This window comes from Hipposideros armiger, unplaced genomic scaffold (genome assembly GCF_001890085.2).
Source record: "Hipposideros armiger isolate ML-2016 unplaced genomic scaffold, ASM189008v1 scaffold_874, whole genome shotgun sequence".
NCBI lineage: Eukaryota > Metazoa > Chordata > Mammalia > Chiroptera > Hipposideridae > Hipposideros > Hipposideros armiger.
The window spans coordinates 466,067-491,094 of NW_017732224.1; the positions used below are offsets into that span (position 1 = coordinate 466,067).

Below are 25,028 nucleotides of genomic sequence, written 5' to 3' on the forward strand. Positions count from 1 at the left end.
CAACTCATTCTCCTACGAAAGACCACTCAAAATGAGCACTAACCCAAAACAGCAAAGAGGGGAAAGGAAAGGAGGGCCGGTCTCCTGAGCTGCTGAGACTGGAAGCAGAGAGTTGAGCTGCATCTCCAGGAGGCACTGCGGGAGTAATCGCTGGTGGGGAGTTTAGAACAGACACGTGGAAGGAAAGTGAGGGCTGACTGACCTCATCGTCCTGCCTCCAAGGAGTGTGGCCATCTGATACCGCCTTTTGAAGCTCATTTTAGAGTCACAAGGCCCATTTTGAACAACTCTAGAACAAAGTAACTGGCCGGCAATCTTTGGATGTCATGGTAATGCCTAATTCCTGAGTGACAGAAAACGTTGGAACACATATCCTTTCACTTCTGACCCAACAATTTCTTTTCATGGGAAGCAGAACAAGAGGATGAGAATTGAATTATAATGTGGACCTTTTAGGTTAAGAATGCAGTAGCGTTGTTTTTTTTTTTTCACTGAGGTTAATAAAAAGGTAAATGTTATCTTTTAACATTGGTGTTTTAAATCGGTATTTATTCTAAGAATGTTTTCTGGAGATGTTTAAGATAAGATAGAGGCTCTACCGCATTTTATTGACCCATTTTTCCTTTTAATATCATTTTCATTTTTTTAAAAATTAAGTAATACAATGTTTATTTTTTAAAATTACACATTGAATTTCCTCTTGCTAAATTGTTTGCCCTTAGATTTTTTTCAGAGATATTTAGAATTCATATAAAAACTACCCCAGCTACTATGAATTGAAAGAACCACTTGATGCTCCGTGTTAAACTCTTCTGTATCTCTAAGGTATATTTCTGGTATAAATCACACAGTGAGATTACTGGGTATGCTTTGGGTGCATCGTAGTGGACATATATCAATTTGTAATTTTTATTGTTGTTTCGGACTAAGGGGATATGTCTATATAATATTTTTTAATCCCAAATGCAAAGTGAATCAAAGTATATTCAGATTTTTTGTAGGTATCAGACTGTCAGTGTTAACATCATCTAACTATCAAGTAACATTGAGCCCAAAGCCGCCATGGAGTGTTAACAGTATATAGTTCTGACTTTCTTCCACTAACCTGAAAAGTAATATTGCATGGAAATAGCTGGTGCACAGTTTCTCATATGCTTTTCCATCCAAAAAATGTGGCTGTGATTAAGTGCTCATAAGCAAAGAGCCATGTAATGAAAAAATTTACATACATATGAAATAAGTACACTGATTCCCAAGCATGAAGGAAAAGCATATCATCTGTTTCTTTGTATCAAGATTTTTTTTAATAATCAAGATACCAAACAACGGTTTTGAAGTTTAGATTTGTCCATAAACATATTTTCTATTCAATATCATTTCATTTACTTGTAAAATGCAACATTGTTTTTGAAAGGGCTCCATAGATCTTTGCAAAGTCTGTATTAATCTCAGGAGACATACCGACTGGGAAATATTAAGTTGCTTCTAATTTTATTTTTCTCTGGAGCATTCCAAAGCTTTGTTCAGACTTTATGAAGTACATTTTTAAAAACTGATTTCCACTTTCAATGATAATGTGTTCACTAATCACAATACTTTATAAATGGACGAGATTTTTGGTAAGGAATTTATTCGTTATTCACATTTGTGTCTGCATATCCAAAATGCTTAAGCATCTATAAAATAAAATTGGGTCCATTTACATACAAATGAAAAAAAAATAAAGGAAAGCATCCAAAGAAGTGACATATATTCTCTGTACTTTTGACATTTTAATGGGGGATTTTAATAAGGGAACTCTGTGTCTCTGGCATCCACCTGAGAGGTGAGTTTAGCCATTTTTATAGTGGGATTCTGGCCCCACCAGGAGAGCAAAGTTCTGAGTAGAATGAAGGGTACCAAAGATTGGATCTGTGCAAAGTAGCAGATTGGTGGTGGCAAAGGGGCACTATCTGATATAAGGAGCCTCTATAAACTCCTCGTATGGGATTTAAACTTGAATCATTGACAGCTTTCATTGTGGGTGTGACAGAAATATTCTACAATGGCCACCATTTAAGGCAAGTTGAATTTTCTTGTCTCAGCTTACACAATTTTCTTTCTTGTCATTAGCAGCCATTTTTCATGCCAAAGGAAGACAATCCTTAAATAAAACATAGTTGCCTCAATGACAGTAAGTTTGATTTGAAGTGCTGTTTTCTAATGGATTGTGATTGTGACAAAACAAAGTCATTGAATGAAAAGTTTGCCAGGACTGTTTGAGGACTTGAGGACAGTGTACACTTCCATCTTTTACCTCTTGAAGACCCTAATCTCCTTGATTTCCCCCAAGGGTTTTGAGATCCACGGAGATGCTGTGGGGGAGAAACTTGAATGTGAGACACTGAATAGCTGTCTCTCTACAGAAGGAATGAATGGGGTGAATGATGATGGCTCTGGTGTAGGGCTGACAGGGAGAGAATGGAAGAATTTGCAGCGTTAGCACCACAGCCATTGAGGAAACTAGAAAGGAAATGTGTTTGAACATCCCAGTGATATCCTAATTATGTTAGTCAAATTACATTTGTGGTAGTTGATTCAAGTTATAGAAGCTTCCCTGAGGTTAGAAAAGCAAACCAACAAACTGTGTCCTAGAAATTTATGAAGTGAAAACATGGATATGCCAGACTTCTGAATATATTCATTTCAGAGTACTTCTTAGGATATCCTTTATTCAATGGAAAAGTCCAGCGAGGTTCTTTTGTGTGGAACCCAGTATAAAATAGTATCTTACTGTAGATGCATGACTAATATGCTGAGCAATCTTATCGTTATCTTTAGATGGAAATAATCCATAGGTCACTTAATAGAATGATAGAAGTATGGAGCCAGAAGATATTTAGAATTTTAATTCAAATGCCTCATTTTAAATAGAAGAAACTAAGCCACAAAGAGGTCAACGGATTTATTTGGGGGTCATAAAATGAGGTAGGGTAAAGGTGTGTGCTAGTTCTCTGGCTGGGCCCCTAGACTCCCAGTCCAGTGTTCTCTCAACTATACCACACCTTGGCCACAGGCTAGTGTGGGAAGTATTGATCTTTCTAAACAGACACCTGACTACATCACCCCCTAGATTACAACCCTTCAAAACTCACTGGGACCTTCTCAGGACAGGGCCCACATTCAGTATATATTGGGCTGTTGGAAAAGTCATGACGTATTTTTTCTCTGTTTTTCGTTGCAAAAATGTGTCATGACTTTTCTGACAATCCAATAGTTAGCAATGCCTTACTTATCTGGGTCCTTCTTGGACCATAGTTTAAATTTGTGTCCCCTTTTGCTCACTAAACTTTTTTTTAATCCCTCGAACACTACTGTGTGTGTGTATGTGAGAGAGAGAGAGAGAGAGAGAGAGAGAGAGAGAGAGAGAGAGAGANTCCTTCCTTCCTTCCTTCCTTCCTTCCTTCCTCCTCCACTCCCTCCCTCCCTCCTCCACTCCCTCCCTCCCTCCTTCCCTTCCTTCTTTCCTTTTTTCTAGTAAAAATGAAGAACAGTAAGATAAGCAGTGACTATAAAGGGGAAGGTGGAGTAAAAACTCAAATGACTAAGACCTTGATAGAGGTCAACTGGGAATCATCACCGCTTATTTGATTAGTTCATATTACAGACTTCCCACAAAAACTGAGAACTAAGTCCTTGGAAACTTAAGATGTTATGGAATCAACCGATACCCTATTTGATAGCAATAGTGAATATGTTTAATAAATTGTAGAGGGTGAAAATGTGAACATTTCAGTTAATTTGCTGGCTTTAATGAATAGTTTGGTATATCAGTAATAAGTCCTATCAGGATAATCTGTCCTAGGAGAATAATAAAATCAATACCTATTTCTTTTAGTATACTGGCATAGGCAACCTAGCAATCATTTAACCTGAAATGTAGGAATGAGAGCCCCAAATTATAACTAGAGGTGAGAGTGATTTGTCAATATAGTATCAAAACCAGCATTGTTTTAAGTGATGTGTTGTGTATATGCAAAAACTCTACAATTCAGTGTTTTTCCCATAATCTGCATGATTGAATCGAGAAGACCTTTGGACAGATGTCAAATTTCAATATAGAAAGGGTGGATAATGGTAATTATTTAGTAACTATTATTACAATTTTTTGGCATTATCTTAAATTTGGCCTTTAAGCCTATCTTCTGTTTTATTCATTCATTTGCACAGCAAGTATTTATTAAGGTCTTACTGTGTTCTAGGTAGTGGGAAAATATCAGTGAACAGGAAAGTCCAAGACTTTACACTCATGAAGCTTTCTAGTGAAAGAGACAGATACTAAATGTATAATGAAATGCAAGGTAGTGTTTTACTTAGGGTGATAATAGGTGCTCTCTCTGATACCATCCCAGTTGAGCACAGGCCTGAGGGGAAAAAGGAATCACATGAATATCTAGGGGAATTATTCAAGGCAGAGGGAACAGCCCATACAAAGGCCCTAAGTAAGAACTGAGCTTATAGTATTTAATGAGAAGCAAAAATACTGGCAACGAGAATTTTTACAGCTTTTTATGTCTACTTAGTTTATCAGAGTAGCCCAGGTATGTGGGTTTCAATTTCCATCTCTCACTCTCCTACTAAGACTACTTATATCTAGTTATCTCACATAATTTTCCCTAACACTTGAGATAATGCATTTCTATTATATGGAAGATCTGGAATAAATATGAATTGAATGATGAAGTGACTGAATTAAGTGAACCAAGTTCATACTATGTACCCTGGATTAGAAAACAAAAAAGTCCTTAATGGAGAATTTATTAGCAATAAGTTGTATGAAATCATTGATTACAGTTTTCTTGTTTATAAAATAAGGAGGTTGAATTGACTGATTGCTGAAATCTTTATAAAGTTTTGTGATTTCAAATGTATTATTTACTTTCCTTTTGTGAATAGAACTTGGCCATAGTTGTTTCTAGTTGTGAATCAGTTTTAGATAAACGTACACAACTTGGATATGATTCATAGACTCACAAAATAAAGATTTAGTTAATAATATCTTAAGGAGAGGTATAATAAATTGAGATTTCCATGTCTAGTGAAGAGAGTTCTTGGGAATTTTGCATTAATTGCCAAAGCAATACAGGTTTGAATAATGGAGTCTTTGGATTGTCTTCATTTTGGGTTCAGGTTTGGGCCTTATTCCTGTCTGGTTGCAACGTGATTTTGCATTAATTAGTTAAAATATCTCTGGGCTCAACTTTATGTGATATGTGTTTATCGTTACCCATTTCCTAGGGTTATCATAAAGACTTTTTAAATAATGTATATGAATAATTTGGCATAGGGCTTGATGCAAGGTGCTAAATCAAGGTCAGATGCATTTTCTTTCTTTCCTAAGTAGGTTTCCCCTCATTTTGCATATACGAGTAGAAAACCAGCCTTGGGTCTTTATACAGAAGTGTTGTGTTTTGGAAGTTTGTATTTCTGGCAAAAACACAGTGTCTTGGACATATAAGGTCCTCAAAGCTATTGACCATGTTGATGATCATGGCAACAGTACTTCATGCAGGAGCTGCTGGACAGCTGCATTAAATTAAAGGGTCTAATTTATGGCATGAAATTTTTACAGTGCTACAGAAGTGCTACAGTGCTACAGAAGAATTTAAAACTGAATCATGATTGATGGCAGAATATATTTACGCAGTAAATCTTTAGACAAGGGTAGATGTCAGCTAATAATGGAATGATGGTCATACTTTGAGTGTATAACTTGATGGCGTGAGGGAAACCCTCTTTAGGTATTTTGCAGCTGTTAGGCACACAATTGACAAAAAATATTTGTACTTTGGAACAATATAACATCAAGCCCCTCTTAATCCACTACACATTCTAGCAGTAACTAATTGACTAGGGCTTCTCAGTTAAGAAAGCCTAATGAATTTGATTGCCCCACCACTCTGCCAAATAGAAGTATCAGTTTCACATATGTCGATGTGTGGATCTCAGTGCTCAAGTACTATTACAGAAAGCGTGTGTGTGTGTGTGTGTGTGTGTGTGTGTGTGTGTGTGTGTGTAGGAAAGGGAAGTAGTTGAGTCATAGCAAAATATATCGCTGACTTNTTTTTTTTTTTCAGAGCTGTGAAGTGTATTCCCGGCTAGTGGTCCTTACTTATAGGCTCTAAGCATGTTCTGAACATTAAAAAAAAAGAAAAAAGAAAAAGAAAAAGGCAAAAAGCTGTTTCCAAACATCCAATGATTCATTAAAATACTTGTGTTTCCTTAGGAAAAAAAGTTTCCACATACGCACAGTAATCATTTGGCATTTGGTAGGCTTAAGCCTTGGGGAGTTAGTGGTATTTGGCTCCTGACATGGAAGTCTTTCTCTTGTCAGACGGGCCCTTTCCCCTGCACATTCCTGTGTGAGTTTGTTTCTGTTGCGCCTGATGGCAGGCTGCGAGGTGGCTGTGTATGGTTTGCGCTGTCTAGGCCTCCCCTTCTCTGCTCCTTTGACCTCTTCCTGAGTTAGTTTTAACTTTGTGGATATCAACTCCCTCATTGTTTCATTTAACTTGGGTGTCATTTTGCCTGGGTAGCAATTGTCATTACTCGGAGATGAGGATGTGTTAAGATGCATTACATAAACCAACTTGTAGTTTTTCGAGTCCCTTTTGATGGTTTTTTTATGTTTGTTAACAGTTCTTCAGGATCTCCTAAGAAAAGCATGAACATTTTCTGAGGATTTGGCTCTTTTTAGAAAGTGATTGTGCGTTTTGAGAAAAATCTGAACGAGATTGCTTTTCGAACTTGAGTCAGGAAAGTTAGGTTTTGGTGATTTGAGATTTATTCTCAATGTTTTGAATTTTCTATATTACTCTCAACAAAGAAGATGACACTAGGGAAGTTTCTTTCCAAGGAACAAACACCAAGGCAATACAGAAAAGCACACATGAGTAACATACTTAGCTTTTTTCAAAAAGGCAAATAATTGATTTATTGTCGTGGAGCACAGATAACAGAAAGTAGCTAAGGCTTAAGAGTCTATGGAGATGAGTATCAGGATGTTGTGAATGTCAGCATATGAATCAACTGCTGTTTAAATTCCATGTTCTGTTTTCTTCATACTCACACTTAGTGTTAGAAAAATGTGTGCAAACTAAGTGTTAGCCTTTTAGGTAACTGTCATGCCATTTGGATACTTGAGAATTCTCCCTTTAAAGTTGATGTTGATGGTGAGGCTATAAAGCGTGTGTGTGTGTGTGTGTGTGTGTGTGTGTGTGTGTGTGTGTGTGTGTTTGTTAAATGTAAATATTTAAATTGGTTCACTATAATTTGTGAAAACTGACCCAACTTGATCTGAAAAAGTACAGGAGGGAATGAATAATAGGTGTCTTTTGTCCTGCCTATTGGTAGGTATGTCATAGGTTCCTTTTCATTTTATTTGTTTGATAGTCTCCAAGCAAATTTATTTAATTAATAAAAGACCTGCCTTGAAGAGTTGGGAGAGAGAAAATAAAAAGTATATTTAATCATTTCAAAAATTTTTACTTAAATAGAGGAGTCAATATAGATATTTTATAGAACCACAGGTGTTTGTATGTCAAAATAAATATGTCAGTATATTTTTATATAAATGCATATGTGTATATACAGGCATATTATATGTATATGAAATATAAAAAATATAGAGAATCAGTGCATCCACTGACAAAAGAATGACTTTTAGAAAATAGATTAATTTAAGGTATTTTGATACAATAGCAGATTTTGCTCATTTCCCCCATTTCACATGGAAAAAGAACATAATTTTTAGATTAATTCATTTGTATCCAGCCATTTAACAATGGTTGAAAAAGAATAACATTAAATTATTTTTCATTTAGAAAATTGTGTAATCTTAAATAGACTGAAAATCTATAGATTAAATTCAACTTTTATTAAGTAAAAAAGTTAAGATATTTTATTATTTTTACTGGTCATAACATTTATATCAGAATTTGCAGTTTACATATTTTTACATATATGAAACTTTCATTTTATTTCATCTNGGGGTCTTTATTTTTAACATACTTTTTTATTTGCCTGAAACACTCTTTCCTACTTCTTAACAAGGCTCACCCTACTTACTCTTTCAATGTAGCTATCACTTTCTTAGGCTGCTTCTGCGCCCTTTTGGGTGCTTTCCCTTATGAGAGCACTTACCATGTCACATTGCACGCGTCTATTTGCTTATCTGTGCCTCATTGGATTGTGATTAAAAGTGATGTATGTTTGGTCATCCCTGACCTCTGTCTGTTTGGTACATAGTAGGTCACCTATAAATATTTTATGGAGGATTGAGTGGTGGAGAAATTGAAGCAGAGCTGGGATGGAATCTTTCTCTTTTATCTCTAAGTGTTCTTTGATATTATCCCCCCTTCCCAAACAACTTTTCAAACACATTACCCTTCCTTGAATCTCTTCCACTCACGATTTCCAGACTCTTCACCAAATTCTAATGTTAAGGTTACAGTTACAATTATGCTCTCTTGTGGCACAGTTCTAAAGAATGCTGGCCATCGAGGCAGGCTGCCTGTCTTCAAAGCTCAGTTTCCTACTTGCCTGCGGTGAAGCCTTGGGCTTCTCCCTGCCTTGATTTCCACGTCAATGAGATGCAGATAATAACAATAACTACGTCATAGAGGTGGAGTGAGGATCCATTGAGATTACCCATGAAATGCCCCTGGCATAGTGTCCCGCGTTTGGTCACTGTCATTAAATATCAGCTATTATTAGTCTCAGTCTAGAGACTGCAGAACTCTACAGAAAAAAACAAAACAAAACTTGGAATATGCTCTTCTTGATGGAAAATGAGTGTTGAGCATAATTAAGCACAGTTTTCCATTTGTTACTTTCAGCATTAAAATGTTTAGTTTGAATGCAAATTGTATTTGAGTTTGAAAGAAGGTAGTAAACATCATTATTTCCAACCCACCTGAACCACATCTATGGCATAAGCCTTCTTTACCAGCCACATAGGGACCTATGACCTCTGCTCAGGCATGATGGCAGCAAGACACCCAGGAGGACATGAAGCTTTTCAATCCAGACTTGGAAACCTCAGCATAGACTGTGACTGCATAAGCTAAACAAGCAAGGGTGGGAGGGGACTCATTCAGCACCTCGAACCCTGTGCATTGTCTTGGCACAGAGGCTTGCTTAGTCTCATTTCACCTCTGTGTGGGGAGAAAAAAAAGTGCATACTAGTTAGCCTACTTGTAAAAGTTGGACAAGTAGAGGCAAGTCCATCCTAGAACTGAATCTTACGTAAATAATTTATTTTTCTGTCTTCTCAGACAGCTCAGCTCTCTCCAGTCAGAGGAGTAGTTTTCCGACTTCTTTTTGGACCAGCTCTTACCAGCCTCCACCTGCACCCTGTTTGGGGGGAGTTCATCCTGACTTCCAGGTCACTGCACCCCCTGGCACCTTTACCGCAGCCGACCCCAGCCCCTGGCCAGGACACGGCCTGCACCAGACTGGCCCAGCCCCTCCCCCTCCTGTGTCTGAGTCCTGGCACTATCCTTTGGCATCTCAGGTGAGCCCATCCTACAGCCACATGCATGATGTGTACATGCGCCACCACCACCCCCACGCCCACATGCACCACCGGCACCACCACCACCACCACCACCACCCTTCTGCTGGCTCTGCCCTGGATCAGCCCTACGGGCCCCTGCTGATGCCATCAGTGCGTGCAGCCAGGATTCCTGCTCCCCCGTGTGACATCACAAAGACAGATCCAACGACAGTCACCACTGCTACCTCAGCGTGGGCCGGAGCCTTTCACGGAACTGTGGACATAGTGCCAAGTGTGGGGTTTGATACAGGTGAGTTGGGGGATTTCTTCCTTTCCATAAAAAGAAGAAAACGTTAAGAAATGAATATTTTTTAAATGGGGAATGTTCTAAATACCTTGAGATATTTTTTTTTCTCTTCTATGTTACGTAAAGTTAAGCTTTGCCAATATGTTTATATTTTGCAATAATTCTGCATTCCTGGAGAAACTGGTATGATTAGCTCATAGAGTATAGCCTGAGAAGGTCTTGGAACTTTTCTCCCGTTTCTTAAGCTAGTCTGTTCCTTGGGACTGAAATCTCTGGTACCTTATGTTTATATAGAGTTGAGCATATTCTTTAAATTTCCTCTGTCTCTGTGCTTTATATTATGTGTAAAGCCTAATAGAAGTCATAAATAGTATGTTTCAGTTAATTTTTATTTTTCTCCTTTTGTTAGTCTTATGACTTATAAAACACACTGCTTTCTGGAGTGTGGTTCATGATCTACACTTTGAAAAGAATTAGGGAATGTATTTAAAAAAAAAACACTGGGTTTCCCTTTTCTTCTCTTTCCCTCCTTTGCCTTCTCTTTATTTTCCCTCCCTTCCTCCTCCTCCCCCTCTTTCTTCTCTCTTTCTCTTTCTCTCTGTTTTAAATAACACCAAACTTAAACGAAAATACTATAAAGTTTATGTTCAACAGATTTATTTTAAAAAAATGAAAAATGGTAAAGGATGTATTTATTCACAGAGCATTCAGCTCTTCTCTGGAATTCACTCGTTCTGAAGGTCATGGTATTAAATGTTTGAGCTTGATTTTGGGACCAAACCAGTCATATTCATAGTGTTAATAGTTCTGAGTTCATGAAATCACAGGCATCAGAAGCTAAAAAGACAAATCAAGTCAGTGGTTACAGCCCCTGAGTCTATGTTCCAAAGTCACCCACCTTCACCTCCAATCCCAGGTTCTTCTTCCATGAACACTTTGTGACATTAGAATTTCCTTTCCAGTAGTTTAAAGAAACCATCTTTCCTTAGTTTTTCTATAGTGTACAGGATCTTTAACCTGAATGCTGGTTCACAGGAGAGCGCTCCCTTGAGTAGTAAATGCTCATCATGAAATGGCATTCATATGAGTGGAACATTCTTATCTTGGTTACTGGTTCTGAGCTTTCCAATGTTGGTCGTTCATTGCCTAGCCTCACTTATTTCAGATTCCTATTGAGTCTCTGGGTTTAAACTGCTTTTGTAGGCAAATTATTGGGGGACTTGTTTCTCCCTCTCTAGAAGAAGAGAATGTGATGAGGCTAACCACTGCAGGCTCTCTTCTTCCTTTGCCGCATCCTAGCAGAATGAAGACAACGCTTGAGTTGTTTGATTCCTCGGGCCAGATCTGAGTGCCAATTTGGTAATTGCCATCGTGGGCAGCCAGTTTCTGAAGACTCTGCCCTATCTCTCCCCTTCCTCCACCCCGCTCCCTACCATGGTACCTGTGTGGCCAGGGTTAATAGTGCCCTTAGCAGGCAAAGGAATGTTCTCTCCTTTCTTAGTCATTTTGGGCTACTATAGCAGAATACCATCCACTTGGTGGCTTGAACAACAAACATTTGGTTCTCACAGTCCTGGAGGCTGGGAAGTCCAAGGTCAAGGTGCTGGCACTGGCAGTGTGTGGTGAGGGCCCACTTCCTTGTTCACAGACACTGTCTTCTCAGTGCTTCTCCAAATGGCATAGGGCACAAGGGAGCTCTCTGGGATCTCTTTGATAAGGGCACTGATTCCATTCATGAGGATTCTGCCTTCATGACCTAATCACCTGCTAAAGGCCTCACCTCCTAATACTATCACACTGGGCATATAGGATTTAACATCTGAATTTTAGAGGACAAAACCATTCAGTTCAAAGCATCCCCTCTGTATATTCTATAACATAAAGGCAGGACATGAATGTGATTCTTTGTTATTCTCTGTGTCTAATTCTCTGCCACCTGTTACCTACATTTGTACTTGTCAACTTTGGTGTGGGCCTGATACACCAACTTGTTGTTCAGAATTTCAGCTTTAAATAGTCTCTTTGGGGTGAAAATCATCCTTCTACTTTTTGGAAGTAGAAGAGAGAGGACTTTTGTTCTCACTGAAAAATCTAGAGAGGACCAATTTGGGTGTATTATATAATAGTTCTTGCTACTTACTGAGCTATGAATTAACATTTATTGAGAACCCACTATGTAAGGTATTGCCAGAGATGATATATATTGGGTTGTTGGGAAAGTCATGACGTATTTTTCTATGTTTTTCAATGCAAAAATGCGTCATGACTTTCCGATGACCCCATATATATATGTTAGTGTTTTAAATTCTTAACTAAATCTGAAATGGGTCTTCTTAGATTCATTTACAAATAAAGAAACAGGCTCAGTTTCCCTATTTGAAAACTGATTGCCTGAATCACAAGTTCTCAAGCTGGATTTGAACTAAGACCTGCCCCTCTCTAAGGCGTTTTGCTGGGGTAGCATCTCCCTGTATATAAATGTAAATTAGACTTAGTTTGGGCTATTAAATTAGACTATGAATAGGTAATGATGTGGAGTGAAAATATATTTATCTGTGGGACATATGTAATACTACTCCTTGTCACTGTGGGTTTAAGATGATGATCATGATTCATCTATGCCCCATAGTTTTGACCCAACTGAGAAAACAAAGACAATGGAATAAGCAAACAGGAATCAACTTATTAATAATTTGCTCAGGCCAAATTTGAGATCCTAGATTAGGCTTATTGCCACAACTAGACTTCCTGGTATCTTGGGCTAAATTTAGATTTTGGAAGACCCAACTCTAGGGAAAATCCAGAGTTCAGAGAAGACTCCCATAGATATTTGTCAGATAGTTTAGAGCCCCATCACTGTGAAAAGAGATTGAGGTTTGTTGCTCAGACTTGTCTCTGAGAAACATTATCTGAAGCATGACCCTGGTGGGCTTACCCTACAAAAGGCAGCAGCAGGTGGCGTGTGGCCCTCTCTGCATGGGAGCTGGCCCAGAAGCAGAGAGGAAGGGGCTGAGCCATATGTGCTCATTTTCCTGTCTCAAACTCAGGCATCATGTTAAATATCACATCTCTCTTCCTTTGGGAAGAGTTAGAGAGGAGTGTTTTAGGTCAGTTTCCGGAAGATACAGACTCTAAGACCAAGATTTGATTGTAGACAGTTTATTGGGTAGTGCTCTCAGGGCAACAACTTTGTGGGATGAGAGAAGAATTGGGCAGAAATCTCAGTATGATTTAGTTTAACAGAGACTTAGTGGATTCTACAGGGAGCTCTGGAGCTCAGATGGCCCTTTATAGTTGTCTCGCCTTAAGTTGAAGTGGACAGGCTTTTATATTCCTGCCCTGACCAGTTATTGGATATATTTGCCAGTGGTAAGGGTACATGACATTAGGCAAGGGACTGTTCAGCTGAAGGCAATTTCCAATGAGAGAAATAACCGAAAGTCATGAGCTGCCAACAGCAGGGGAATGAATGTCTAAACACGGAAGGGGGAGGGATCAGTGACACATCATAATATCCACTACATGGGGACAACAAAAGAGTAGCTTCTTTTCCACTTTTCTAACTACTTATAAAAGAACAGAAGTTTCTGCATAATAGGCTAAAGCAAGGAAGATAGACTAGTTGAGAAGAATGAGAGATGCGTTCCTCTGTACAGTCTACCTGACATTGACCTGACTATGCAGCCCAAAATGGTGGCTCAGCTCAGGACTCAGCATCAACCTTGGGTGGCTACTGGGCAGGTGCAGGAAGAGCCTGCACATTTAGGTGAGACAGGCATGTAACTTCTCAAAGTCTGGGTGCTAGACCACCAAAATGCAGGTCATTTTCACATTCCATTACAAAATAGATACTTAATGCAAGCATTTTGAGATCAACTTGGTAAAGGATGTGGCAATTTCAGTTGGGGAAAGGCTTAATAATTTTAGGTACATTTTTATTTTGCAGCTATCTGTAGGAAATCTGGAAGGTTGAACATGATATAAAGTTTAGTAACCAAAGAAAGTTTTAGAGTATCATGTATGGTATAATCCAGGGCTAAGCAAAATTTTCCTGTGAAGGGGCTGATACAAATATTTGATGTTTTGCGGGTTCATGCCGTGTCCATCACGACTACTCAATTCTGCTTTTGTAATGTAGAAGCAGCCACAGAGGAAAAAAAAGAAAAAAAATAACTTAGATAAATGAGGATATCTGTGTCCCAATAAAATTTTATTGATAGACACTGAAATTTGAATTTTATATACTTTTCATGTGTCATGAACTGCTATTCTTTTTTATTTCCTTCTTTCTCACTCATTTAAAAATATAAACCCATTTTTCCATTCTTAACTCATGGGCTATATACAAACAGACCATGGGCCTGATTTGGCCTATGGACTATAGTTTTCTGACCCCTAATATAGTCCATGTGTATATTTTTTATTTATTTCCACATGCATACACACACACACACACACACACACACACACACACACGTGTGTGTGTACCTGTATTTCCTCAGTGAAAATCATTGGGAAATGTACCCCCAACTTTTAATGATTATTACTCCTGATAATTAATGGGCATCCTGAGCTTTGAAGACACACTGATTTTATAAGCCCACTTCTGTCACTCACTAGCAGCAAGACTTTGGGCAAATTATTTAACCCCCTGGATACCTCAACTTACCTTTAAAAGATGTCTCGGCCTTTTGAGCTTCCTTTGCTTGGCCTGCTCCAAACTCATTGGAGTGTACTTTCTTTTCTAATAATGCCCCTTGAGCCATTGCTACTGCTCAGGCCTGCTTCTGCTTCTTTGAAATGTATTTTTACTTCTAATAAACTCCTTTTCTGCAACTTAAAAAAAAAGATATCTCTGGGTTGTTTTGAGAATGAAATGAGTTAATGAGAAAAACATTTACAAATGTGCCTTGCATATAAGAGGTATTCTATAAATTTTAGCTATCAAAGGGAAGGCGGACAGACCCTCACTCTTTTTAGCTTTTAAATTACTATTATTGAGCTGTATTTCCTGTCATATACTACACCATTTTAAAATGTACAATATGTTCATGATATTGTGCAACCATCCTCACTATCTAATTCCAGAACATTTCTAGCACCTCATCAAGAAATTCCATATCTCTTAGGAATCACTCCCAATCACCCCCACCCTCTATGACCTGGCAACCACAAATCTACTTTCTGCCTGTATGAATTTTGCTTGTTTGGACAGTTCATGTAAATGGAGTCATATATGTATCCTTTTGTGTCTGCCTTCCTTCATGTAGCTGGTGTTTTCAAGACTCAGCCATATAGTATGTATCAGAAGTTCTTTTTTTTTTTTTTAAAGATTTTTATTGGGGAATTGGGGGATGGGAACAGCGCTGGGGAATTGGGGGAAGGGGAACAGACAAGTTGCTGTCGTTTTGTTCTTCAGTCTAGTTGTGGAGGACGTTGCTTCACTGGCCCAAGTTGGCACCATCATTGCGCTCTTCCTGGGCGAGGCAAATCAGTCGCTGACTTATGGACGGCTGCTCACGGCGCCTGCTGGCCGCTCACGCTGGCTGCTGGCTACACACGGTAGCCCATGGCAACCCACTGCAGCAGGGGACTGCAGCCTAGCCGTCGCTGGTGACTCCCGGCAGCCCAGCTCCAGGTTGAGCTGTTGTTCAGCATCTTAGCTGTAGAGGGCAGTGTCACTGGCCCTCATATGTAGGATCCGAACCGGGGCCCTCTGGTGTCCCAAGCCAGCTCTTAACCAATGCGCCGCTCGGCCGGCTCCAGAAGTTCATTTTTTAAGGGTAGATATATGCCATTGTAAAGATATGCATACTACATTTTGTTTATCTATTCATGAGTTGTTTGTTTCTGTTACTTTGGCTAACAAGAGTAATGCTACAGTGAACACTCATGTACAAGTTTAATGTGAACATATGTTTTCAATTCTCTTGGGTATATACCTAGGAGTGGAACTGTGGGGTTGAGAGAACCTCACTTTTTGTTTTATATACTTCGTATTTCTTGAAAGTTTTTCAAAGAGCATTTACTATATCTGTGATTAATTTAAAAATTATTACAGAATATGGTAACAGGGTAGAGATCTGAGGTTTTGTAGGCAAAATTCTTCCAGGAGAAGGAAACGAGATGGTCCATCTTTGCTGAAGGGTCTGAGCCGGGGTGAGGAGAGTAAGGTGCCTCAGGCACAACATCTAAAGGAATGCTCATTCTCAGCATGTAAATGCTTCCTTCACATTTGCACCCAGGGTGCCTCACTTGCCTCACTCTTGTCCCGGCCCTACTTTTCTGTCATGCCTGGTTTGCTTTCACTGTTTGCTCGCTGTATTGAATAGATACTACATACAGATACCTTAGGGTGGTCAGTGTGTTGATATGATTGTAGGACACCTGTGTCTACCCCCCTCCTGAAATACACATCTTTACAAAAACGCTGTTATGCCAAGTCCCACATTAGGCTTTCCCCCTTTCCTTTAGCGGTCTCAAAAAGGGATTCCGTGGGTTCCATGGAACATTAGTTTCAGCGTGTGATAATAGGAGCTGAACTGAGAAAAGGAAAGGTCTATGGTGAAATGAATTTGTTAACATCACCTACTACATACCTTTCTTTGAGGTTACACTTTAGCATGTAAATTCTTTAGTAAAGAAACATGTTAAATTTTAATTGGGGATTTTTCCACTCTGATTTTCTTATGGGCACATTTTTGTTTTTAGCCTACTTATTAACTTGTCATGAAATGTTCTTTGGGAAATGCTATTTATCTTGATTTTTCCCCCAAAATAAAAGTACAGTTTTCAACTTTTATCAGTAACAGCTCCTTACAATAAGCTGCTGTAGAGAGGTATAGGTTAGGAAGGGTAGGTGAGGCTGAAGATAAATACCTGGAAGGATAAGATGAAGAAAGGTTATCACAGGATATGGAGAACTAACTTCAGGAGGCTCAGAGCATTGTATGGGATCCTTTGTGTTCAGGAAGAAGAGAGTTAAATATAGGCATATTTATGATTGTGATACAACATATTATTAGATATGCATATATAGATGCAAGAATATGTCTCTTCGTATCATGCTTAGGTTGTTTTGAGTGACATTGAATTCTGAACTACTGCTCGTCTTTCAGTGGCCATAACCGTACAATGCATTTCACTGAAACACCATCATTCTTATTTCCTGTTATTGACAGTAATTTACCAAAAATAAGACATACAATGTTGTATACCCAGCCAATTTGAATTAATTTTTTAAGTAAAGATTTGTTAATGAGGCCTTTTTACTGAAATATAGAGTTGACTTTATTTATAACTTCTACTTCACCTACGGTATTAAAATTTACCAAAAGTAAAAGGAGTCATGCTTTGTGGTATGACTTCTTTATAAACATGAGCTGCTCATGGCTTGAGATTGTTTTCATCTCTACTATCCACAGATTTATTTATTTTTTTAGTGTCCCTCATGTTATTTTGGCTACAATTTTGTTATAATTTTTTTTTTTTACTTTGAGGAATGTCACAATTATGTAATATAAAGTGTACCTAAACAATTTAGAGTTGAGGCACACATGTTCTTTATGCTGTGATGCATTTAGGTAGGCTAAAATTAAAAACCAAAACAAAACAGCATTCTGTATTATATCACAGGTTCAGAAAATCTGGAGCTAAAAGGGGATTAACATGTTGGGGTACCTCGTGGCTTGCCAAAAAAATTGTCATGTAAACATTAGTTCTACATTTGCATAAATAGATTTGATGAGTGAATCATTATACGATCTACCCCAAACCATGATTATAGCCCGATTCTAAACATTACCTGGTTTATCTCTTGCCAATGACCATATCTTCAGATATCAAGTGAAATCAAGATTAAGTATCATAGAATAGGACATTGGTTCTTGCTGGACAGAGAAAAACAAAACTACAATAGCTAGTAGATCTACAAACTGTTTACTAAATGTAGGTTGTGAAAATTTTCAGAAGTACAGGAAGCTGTTTTTCTAGTATTCTCTCAAGTATTGAGGCATAATCTGAATTATTTCTGAAGGGACTTTTATATGAATGAGCTTGATTAACCTGTGAATAGAATTACTCTGTAAAGAAATCTGGAAAACATTTTTTTGAGGGCTTAAAGTTTGATAATTAAATAGGGAGCACTGAGCACCACTGGGGGTGTTTGGAGTGCACAAGTATCCTTCTTACCTATTCTTTTTTCTTCACAGACACTTTGTGTGTGATAATATCATACAAGTAGAATCTCCTTCAATGGTTTTCTGAATTTTTATGGTATAAGGCTTATAAGCTACATTTAAAAAACTTCTGGCTTAATCTGAATCTTTTAATCTGAATAGTTTGTAAAAGGGCCTTCCCTTACAAACTACAAAAATTATATTTTAATGAGATTTAAATTATAACTGTTATTGCTTAAAATTGTCATATACTGTTCACTTTAAAATAGGTGCATTAAACTAGTTCCATTATTAAGATCCTGGTGGTCAGTCTTGCTCAAGCTATACAGATGCTTTTACATTGCTATCCATTAGTAGAAACATATATAACTTTGCTTTATCAAATGCAGGAAACAAGAAAGCAGGGTGAAAAACACTATGCATTAGAACAGCAAATGGAGAAGCAGTTTCTCTCCATGAAAGAGGGATGAACATCAAGTTACCACATGCTTTTCTATCCAACCTGTAAGTTCACCATCTCACTAGATCACATCTCAGGGCCCATCCATGCCTTCTTGTTGGTAGTCTGGTGCTAACAAGCCTGGACAAAAAGGATTGCAATGGTATGAAAGTTCTCAGAATAACCATGCTGAACTATTTTAACTTCCCCTTTCAGAATGTTACCAATTTTTGAATTTCACTGAAGATAATTAAGAGGATTAAAATAATGTATATTTATAGCCAATAACCTCTTGGCAATTATTTCCCTCTCTGAATATAAATTTGCAAAAAAAGATTAAAAGAAACCAAGAGTAACCAACCTAAGATATTTGAATATTTACTTCATATCATGATGCTCCCATTCCAGGCTTTACAATGAGCGAGAGAGAGATGGTAAATTTGGAGAGAAGTCATTGGAGAGTCACAGTAATAATTAACAGGATAGTATGATTTATATAAAATATTAAAGCACTAAGGTACTTTTCACCCTAGAGAAGAGAGGACATCAAAGTAATATATAGTGAAAGTAGTCAACTAAAGACAGTCTTACTCCTTTCTATTTCACCTCTTCTCATGGATTAGATCGTATTTTTGTTGGAATTCTGAAGGTTATGGGGTCAGTGATTCATTGAATTCTATCCTGACATTATTAGTCATTTTTATAAATGCTGAGAAAATTAGGAAATGTTCTTTAGCAGAGTGTTGTAAACTAGAATAGATATAGTTTACTTCTAATGATTTGATTTCAGCAGGTAGACAAATTAAATAGCATTTTTATAAAAGCCAACCATAGGACTTTAATTTTTTAGTGGCAGTTATGCTGTTTAATAAAGTTTTGTGAATTTCTGGATACTTATCTTCAGGATATTATCTTCATTAGGATAGTTAAAATGTCACAAGACAATAGCTACAGATTTAGAAAAAAGTATTAGGCAGAATGTTTATGAACTAATACTTTTTTTGGACTTTTTAGAAAGTTTATTATGATTGGGTAGCAATAAAGACTTTCATAATTAACAGCCAATTGCTTCACACTTTCTACAAAACTTTTTCTTACGTCATAAGCCTATTTTTTGCTGAGAGGAAAAAAACAAAAACAAAAACACCAAAGGTGTGTTAAAATATTTACACACTCCTGAATGGCATTAGTTGTATAGGGCATGTGTCCAGAATGACAATTTCGTGACCAGAAGGGTAATGGGAACCATCTTTGAGATGCATGCAATATGCCAGAGAGTGAGATCTGCATGAAAAGGACCTGGATGGTGAATCAGAGAGAGAAATGCATTCCTGAGCACTGCTGTCAGTGTTGAGTATCCCTGGCTGGATTCTGCAGGACCTTAATGAAATTCCACTGCTACCCCAGAGCTCTGTCGATCTTGTCCAGGCTCTCTTCTGGGCCTTCATCCATAGAATGGTGCCATATGTCACAATGCCTAAAGCGTGGGGAATTTCTCTTACAGATCCTCCTCCTACCTTAGAGGACAAGTTCAGGAACCTTCTGAGAGGAATCGGCATGTTTTAGGATGCATTTGCTTAATAATACAAATAATCACGTGTGCACATGCATGTGTGTTGTGTATGTGTGTGTATCAGTTTGAATCCCTGTAAAATACATCTTGGTTCAGGGAAAAAGCTATTTCTCATACATTGCTGGTAGAAAATTAAGAAGTTGTAAGCTTTTTAAATAAGTAAACTAGAAAATGTATGACAATTGTAAATACTCATAAACTTTGGCCCAGAACTCTTACTCTTGTGAGTCTATGCCACATAAATATAAGAAGCATATGAGAATATATGTACAGAAATATTTATTGTGATGATTTTCACAGTATCAAAAAACTGTAATCAGTTTTTTGGGGCCGGCTGAGTGGCTCAGTTGGTTAAGAGCTTGCTCAAGAGTGCGAGCTCTGAGCAACAGCGGTTCGAGTCCCAGCCTGAGCTGAGCAGCTGCTGAGCTGCCAACAGGTGGCAGGATGGCTCAGCTAAAAACAAACAAACAAACAAACAAACAAAAAACTGTAATCAGGTGACATCAGAGGGTGATCTATGAATTATGAATTCATATGAATTATGCTCTATGTGGTATTGCTGATTGAAAAAAAATGCAAAAGAGCATTTATATGCGCTTCTTATAAAAAATGAATGACAAGGAGTGCTGTATGTGTGTGCCTATGAAGTGTGTGCGTGCACATGTAATTCAATGAAAGCAGAGAAAACTCATTTGTCAACATGTGTTTCCTTTTAGGGCTGCAGGTATTGAGGTCACTAATTTGAATTTGAGAAGGAGAGAGGGAGGAAAGTTTAGAAGAAAAAAACATATTTGTATGTATGTATGTGCATACGTATATGTGTGAAAAAGAAAGAGACAGGGGAAAAGGGAGGAGAGATTGATTTTATTAATAATTTATTCTCACTTCCACATTATTTGGGGGCTCACAAAAATGATGGTCATAGAGAGAACTTTAATCTTTGCAGAGAGGTAGAAGTGTGTGTCCAGAGATGTGCATGGGAAAAGCGGAGGACCAACAAACTGATTCTGGGACCCATATCACCACTTAGCTGTATTATGTTGAACAAGTCTCATAATCTCTCAGCTCCTCCTCTTCCTTCAATGCAAAATGGAAATACTACATCATACTCTGACACAACTGGGAGATTCCAATGAACTAATGCCCGTACTTGTGTTTTCTAGATGGTGCCACATGATGCAGAATGAAAGCTCTCATTAGTCTTAATAAGTATGGTGCATTTCAAACAGAAAAGGAAATTCATGAATAATTGAGATGCTAGCTTTAAATGCTCCTGCCACTTCCTGACTGTATCTAACTTAATTCATTTCTGTTCTAGAAGAACAGCCATGATATTTGTTGGAGCTAAATTTCCCAATAGTGGCGTATGCTGGTATTGGGCATACAATGAAAACTGGGTGCTTTTGATTGGGTGGGCAGACAATGGGAGAGGTGGAATAAAGAATAAAGGAAAGGATTTGAAGAGTTACCAGGATGTACAACTTGAAGACATTTTAAATCATAGAGACCACTCTGTCATGAGGAATGAGAGGGTACTAAAATATATATATATATATATATATTATATATATATTATTATATATATTATATATATATAATATATATATATATATATACATATTCTTTCCCATTGTGCTTATGTATTGCTGAGATGCTTGTTCTTGTCACTCATAAAGATCGAAAGGAAATTTTATGCACAGAAAAAGGAAGTTAGACTATGCATGTAATTAAACTCACCCAAACTCCATTAATACATTGCTAATTTTTAAAAGTTGTGAACTAAAAACTTATCCATTTTCCATTCGAGTATGAATTTTACATTGGGTAGCACCTCTTGCTTTCTGAAATGTTTTCTTCAAATTTGCAAGCAAAATTAGGGAATGCCATCATCTTTTGATTGTTTCTTAAAGGAGTTGTCATCAACTAGCTGTGGTTAAGATTGGGGACTTTTTCAAAGTAGAAACTTATGTGCTCGCCTGAGAGGGAAACTGTATAGAGGTTGAAAAAAGCTCATGGGCAATTCTAGCATGACTCTGAAAAAGAATCATTCAAAGCATTAAAAGGCCTGTTTCAGAGGTCATTGTCTTTTTTTTATCAGCAAATTATCTTTTCAGTAATTCTTTGCTATTTCTCGCATCACATATAAGGGTACATCTAAAAGAAACAGCTTAAAAGAAGAACTCTGTTTTAGAACTTGTCCCCAGACAATTGTACATTAGCTTTCAAACAGGCTCCAAAGATCGTATACAAAAATTCTGTAAGGCCTGCGGAATTTACAGATTCTCTTTATTCTCCTTCAGGCTGCCTAACTCTTCTCTTATTGTTCTATTTATCAACAATATAAGGTTTCACAAACAGTTGTCTGTGGCCAACATGTTCTGAATTCCTTGGCAAAAAGATGACCAAAAAAAGTCTTGCGAGAGACCTATGAGAGGCAAACTATGCCGTTTTCATTTGGACACAGCCTGATATGCTGGAAATTTAACTTCATAATTTTTATCAACCACAGGCATGTGTTATTATACTTATTTTTGTGGCTGCTTTGTTTGAGGAGTATCAGATGATGCTCAGCATCCTCATAATCATCGAAGTTCTATTTATGTTTCCTTGGATTAGACAGACTTTTCTGGAAAATGTCAGAGTAAGCTTGTGTTCACGTCACGTAAGTGAGATGAAAAATGACGAAGGTCAGTGTAGAATTGATGTATATGCAACATATTTCATTCTTACTGAATATTTTCCAATATGTTTAGATTTAATGGAGAGGTCGATTACTTAAACCAAGCAGGCATAAAAACAGATTTGTGTTTCTGCAGGTCTAAAGCAGTTGATACTATATTTGTGTCTTTGAATAACCTGTGCTCCCAGGTACAGTGTTTCCTGTGTTAGTGTTGTATCCCTAATTATATTTTTGTGGGTAAACAGTGGACCCAGATTAGCTCTTCCTCTGGTTGGATTATCTATTTTCTGGATCGTAAAGCTGTCACTGCATAACCTAGAAACCTCTTTAAAGACGCATGTTTGGCTGCATTTGTTATCCAACAGATGTCTGGAGGGTTAGAATCTCTTGAGAGTACTATAACTTGTGGTTTCAGTTACAATAAGTGATCCAAGTATTTTTTGGATTTGCTCCTCTCCAGTTCTGGGAGAAAAATCTGTAGAAGAAATTACAGAGGGTGTTCCATTTCACTCTACACCACTCCCTTTTCCCTTTATTCTTTGTCTCTGTCTTCAAAGTTTTTTTATATCTGCTTTTGAAATCGAGGTCACTGAATTGGTGAGCAGTGTCTGCATTCCATATTGCGCCTCCTGGTCCCCAGCTCCTCTCACCCAAGAGCTTATCACATTAACATTCAAATTTGGAGCACGGTGCATTGTCACTCTTGATCAAAAAACTACCTAAATCTGTGATTTATAGTTTGGATGCGTCCACAAGGTCAGTTTTAACATGACTGGTTCAGATTTGTAACTCCATATCCTGGTGCTTAAGGTACTTGCCAGCTTCCCTTCCAGCGGGGCATTTTAACATGCACACATCTGAGGAAATGGATGTCCCTAAAAGCAAAGGCTGAATGAAGGTTCGGTGCCTGGGCAGGTTTGTGGTTTGGGAGGGAGGAAGGTTCTGAGACGGCGGACAGACTAAGGTGGCTTGCCGTCTGGGTCTGGAAAAACAGCAGCCGCAGGAAACACCTGGTCCCTAAGCGCCTTGTCACCTGCAGTGTTCGCCTCAGGTGTGCAGGTGCTGCACTTCTTATGGTAACTTAGTAAATTGTGGTCGTCTAGTAACATCAGGTTCAGGGGATTTTGCATGTCTAGTCCTCTTTTGAATTTGAATTTAAAGATATTTTGACAAGTTCAGACCGTTTTCGCCTCATTGTTTTTGACAGTATGACTACAAGGAGATTTTAAGTCAATTTTAAATGTGCCTCAAGGAAACATCTTCATACACACACAAAGAAACCTCTCTCTGCTAATAAATCATTATGCTGTCATCGTTAGGAATCTTTTACCATTGTTTTAGTGTGTAAGTGTTGTAATGATGTAGGATCATTGTAAAACAAGTGTCATAATAAATTTAATCTTTGTGCTGGTTCAAGAATACATCTTATTGGGGATGACTTTAAAAAGAATTATTGTTCAACATTTAAATACTAAGCATGGAGGTACTTAGTACTCATCAAACTGGCAAAAATATTTGTAATACATGAGAAAAAAATGCCCATATACTTAATATACAAAAAGCAGTTAGAAATCAATGAAGAAATTACTTTCTTCAAAGCATTGAAAATTGGCCAACGATAAAACACAGAGGAAGAAACACCATAATCACATAATGTTCAGCTTCACTAATACTGAAAGAAATGTAAATTGAAACAGTTACTTTTAATCTGCAATAATAATAGTAAATAATAAAAAATAAATATATTGTTACAAACTTCCTGAAACATTTAGCACCCATAATGAAATATGGAAATGGAAATGTACATGAATGCTTGTATTCACCAATTATATTGTACAAACGTATTGTCAGGAATTTATCTAATCTACCAAAATATTCACATAAGTAACAAGTGCATTTGTACACTGTGAGTGTGTGTATCCAAGTGATGTACATCTAGAGAGAACTGAGTAATGAATGGCATAAGGTAGAACAAAGGTTGATCTACATGCTGACACAGAATGGTTTTCTGAGATAACATTGCTGGGAAAATGAGCAGGTTACAGCACAATATAAACAATGGTATGAGTACGCATATACATCCAAAGTGTACTCAGCCATTTGTGTGGTGACGGAATATTATGTAGAACTTTTCCTTTCTAAATGCTCCATAACTTGATTTTTAAACAACAAATCTATGGTGTTTTGAAATTTAAAAAAAATGTTTTAAAAAAGAGTGAAGGGGGGGTCTCTCTGGTGGCTACATATAATCTATGTTGATATGGACCTAAAATGAAATCATAGTTCCCCAACTGGATTTTCTCTAGCTCTTTTTTCC

The 25,028-nt window shown here is 37.6% G+C and overlaps 1 protein-coding gene across 4 annotated transcripts in view; it reads left to right on the forward strand.

Moving 5' to 3' along the window:
• The window catches only part of VGLL3 (vestigial like family member 3), a 54,729-nt gene that overhangs the window by 18,548 nt on the left and 11,153 nt on the right, over positions 1-25,028 (forward strand). For all 4 annotated transcript variants that reach the window (XM_019629866.1, XM_019629865.1, XM_019629869.1 and 1 more), the window contains exon 3: positions 9,315-9,845. In XM_019629866.1, the coding sequence (XP_019485411.1) occupies positions 9,315-9,845 (531 nt within the window). The remainder of the gene's footprint in view (positions 1-9,314; positions 9,846-25,028) is intronic.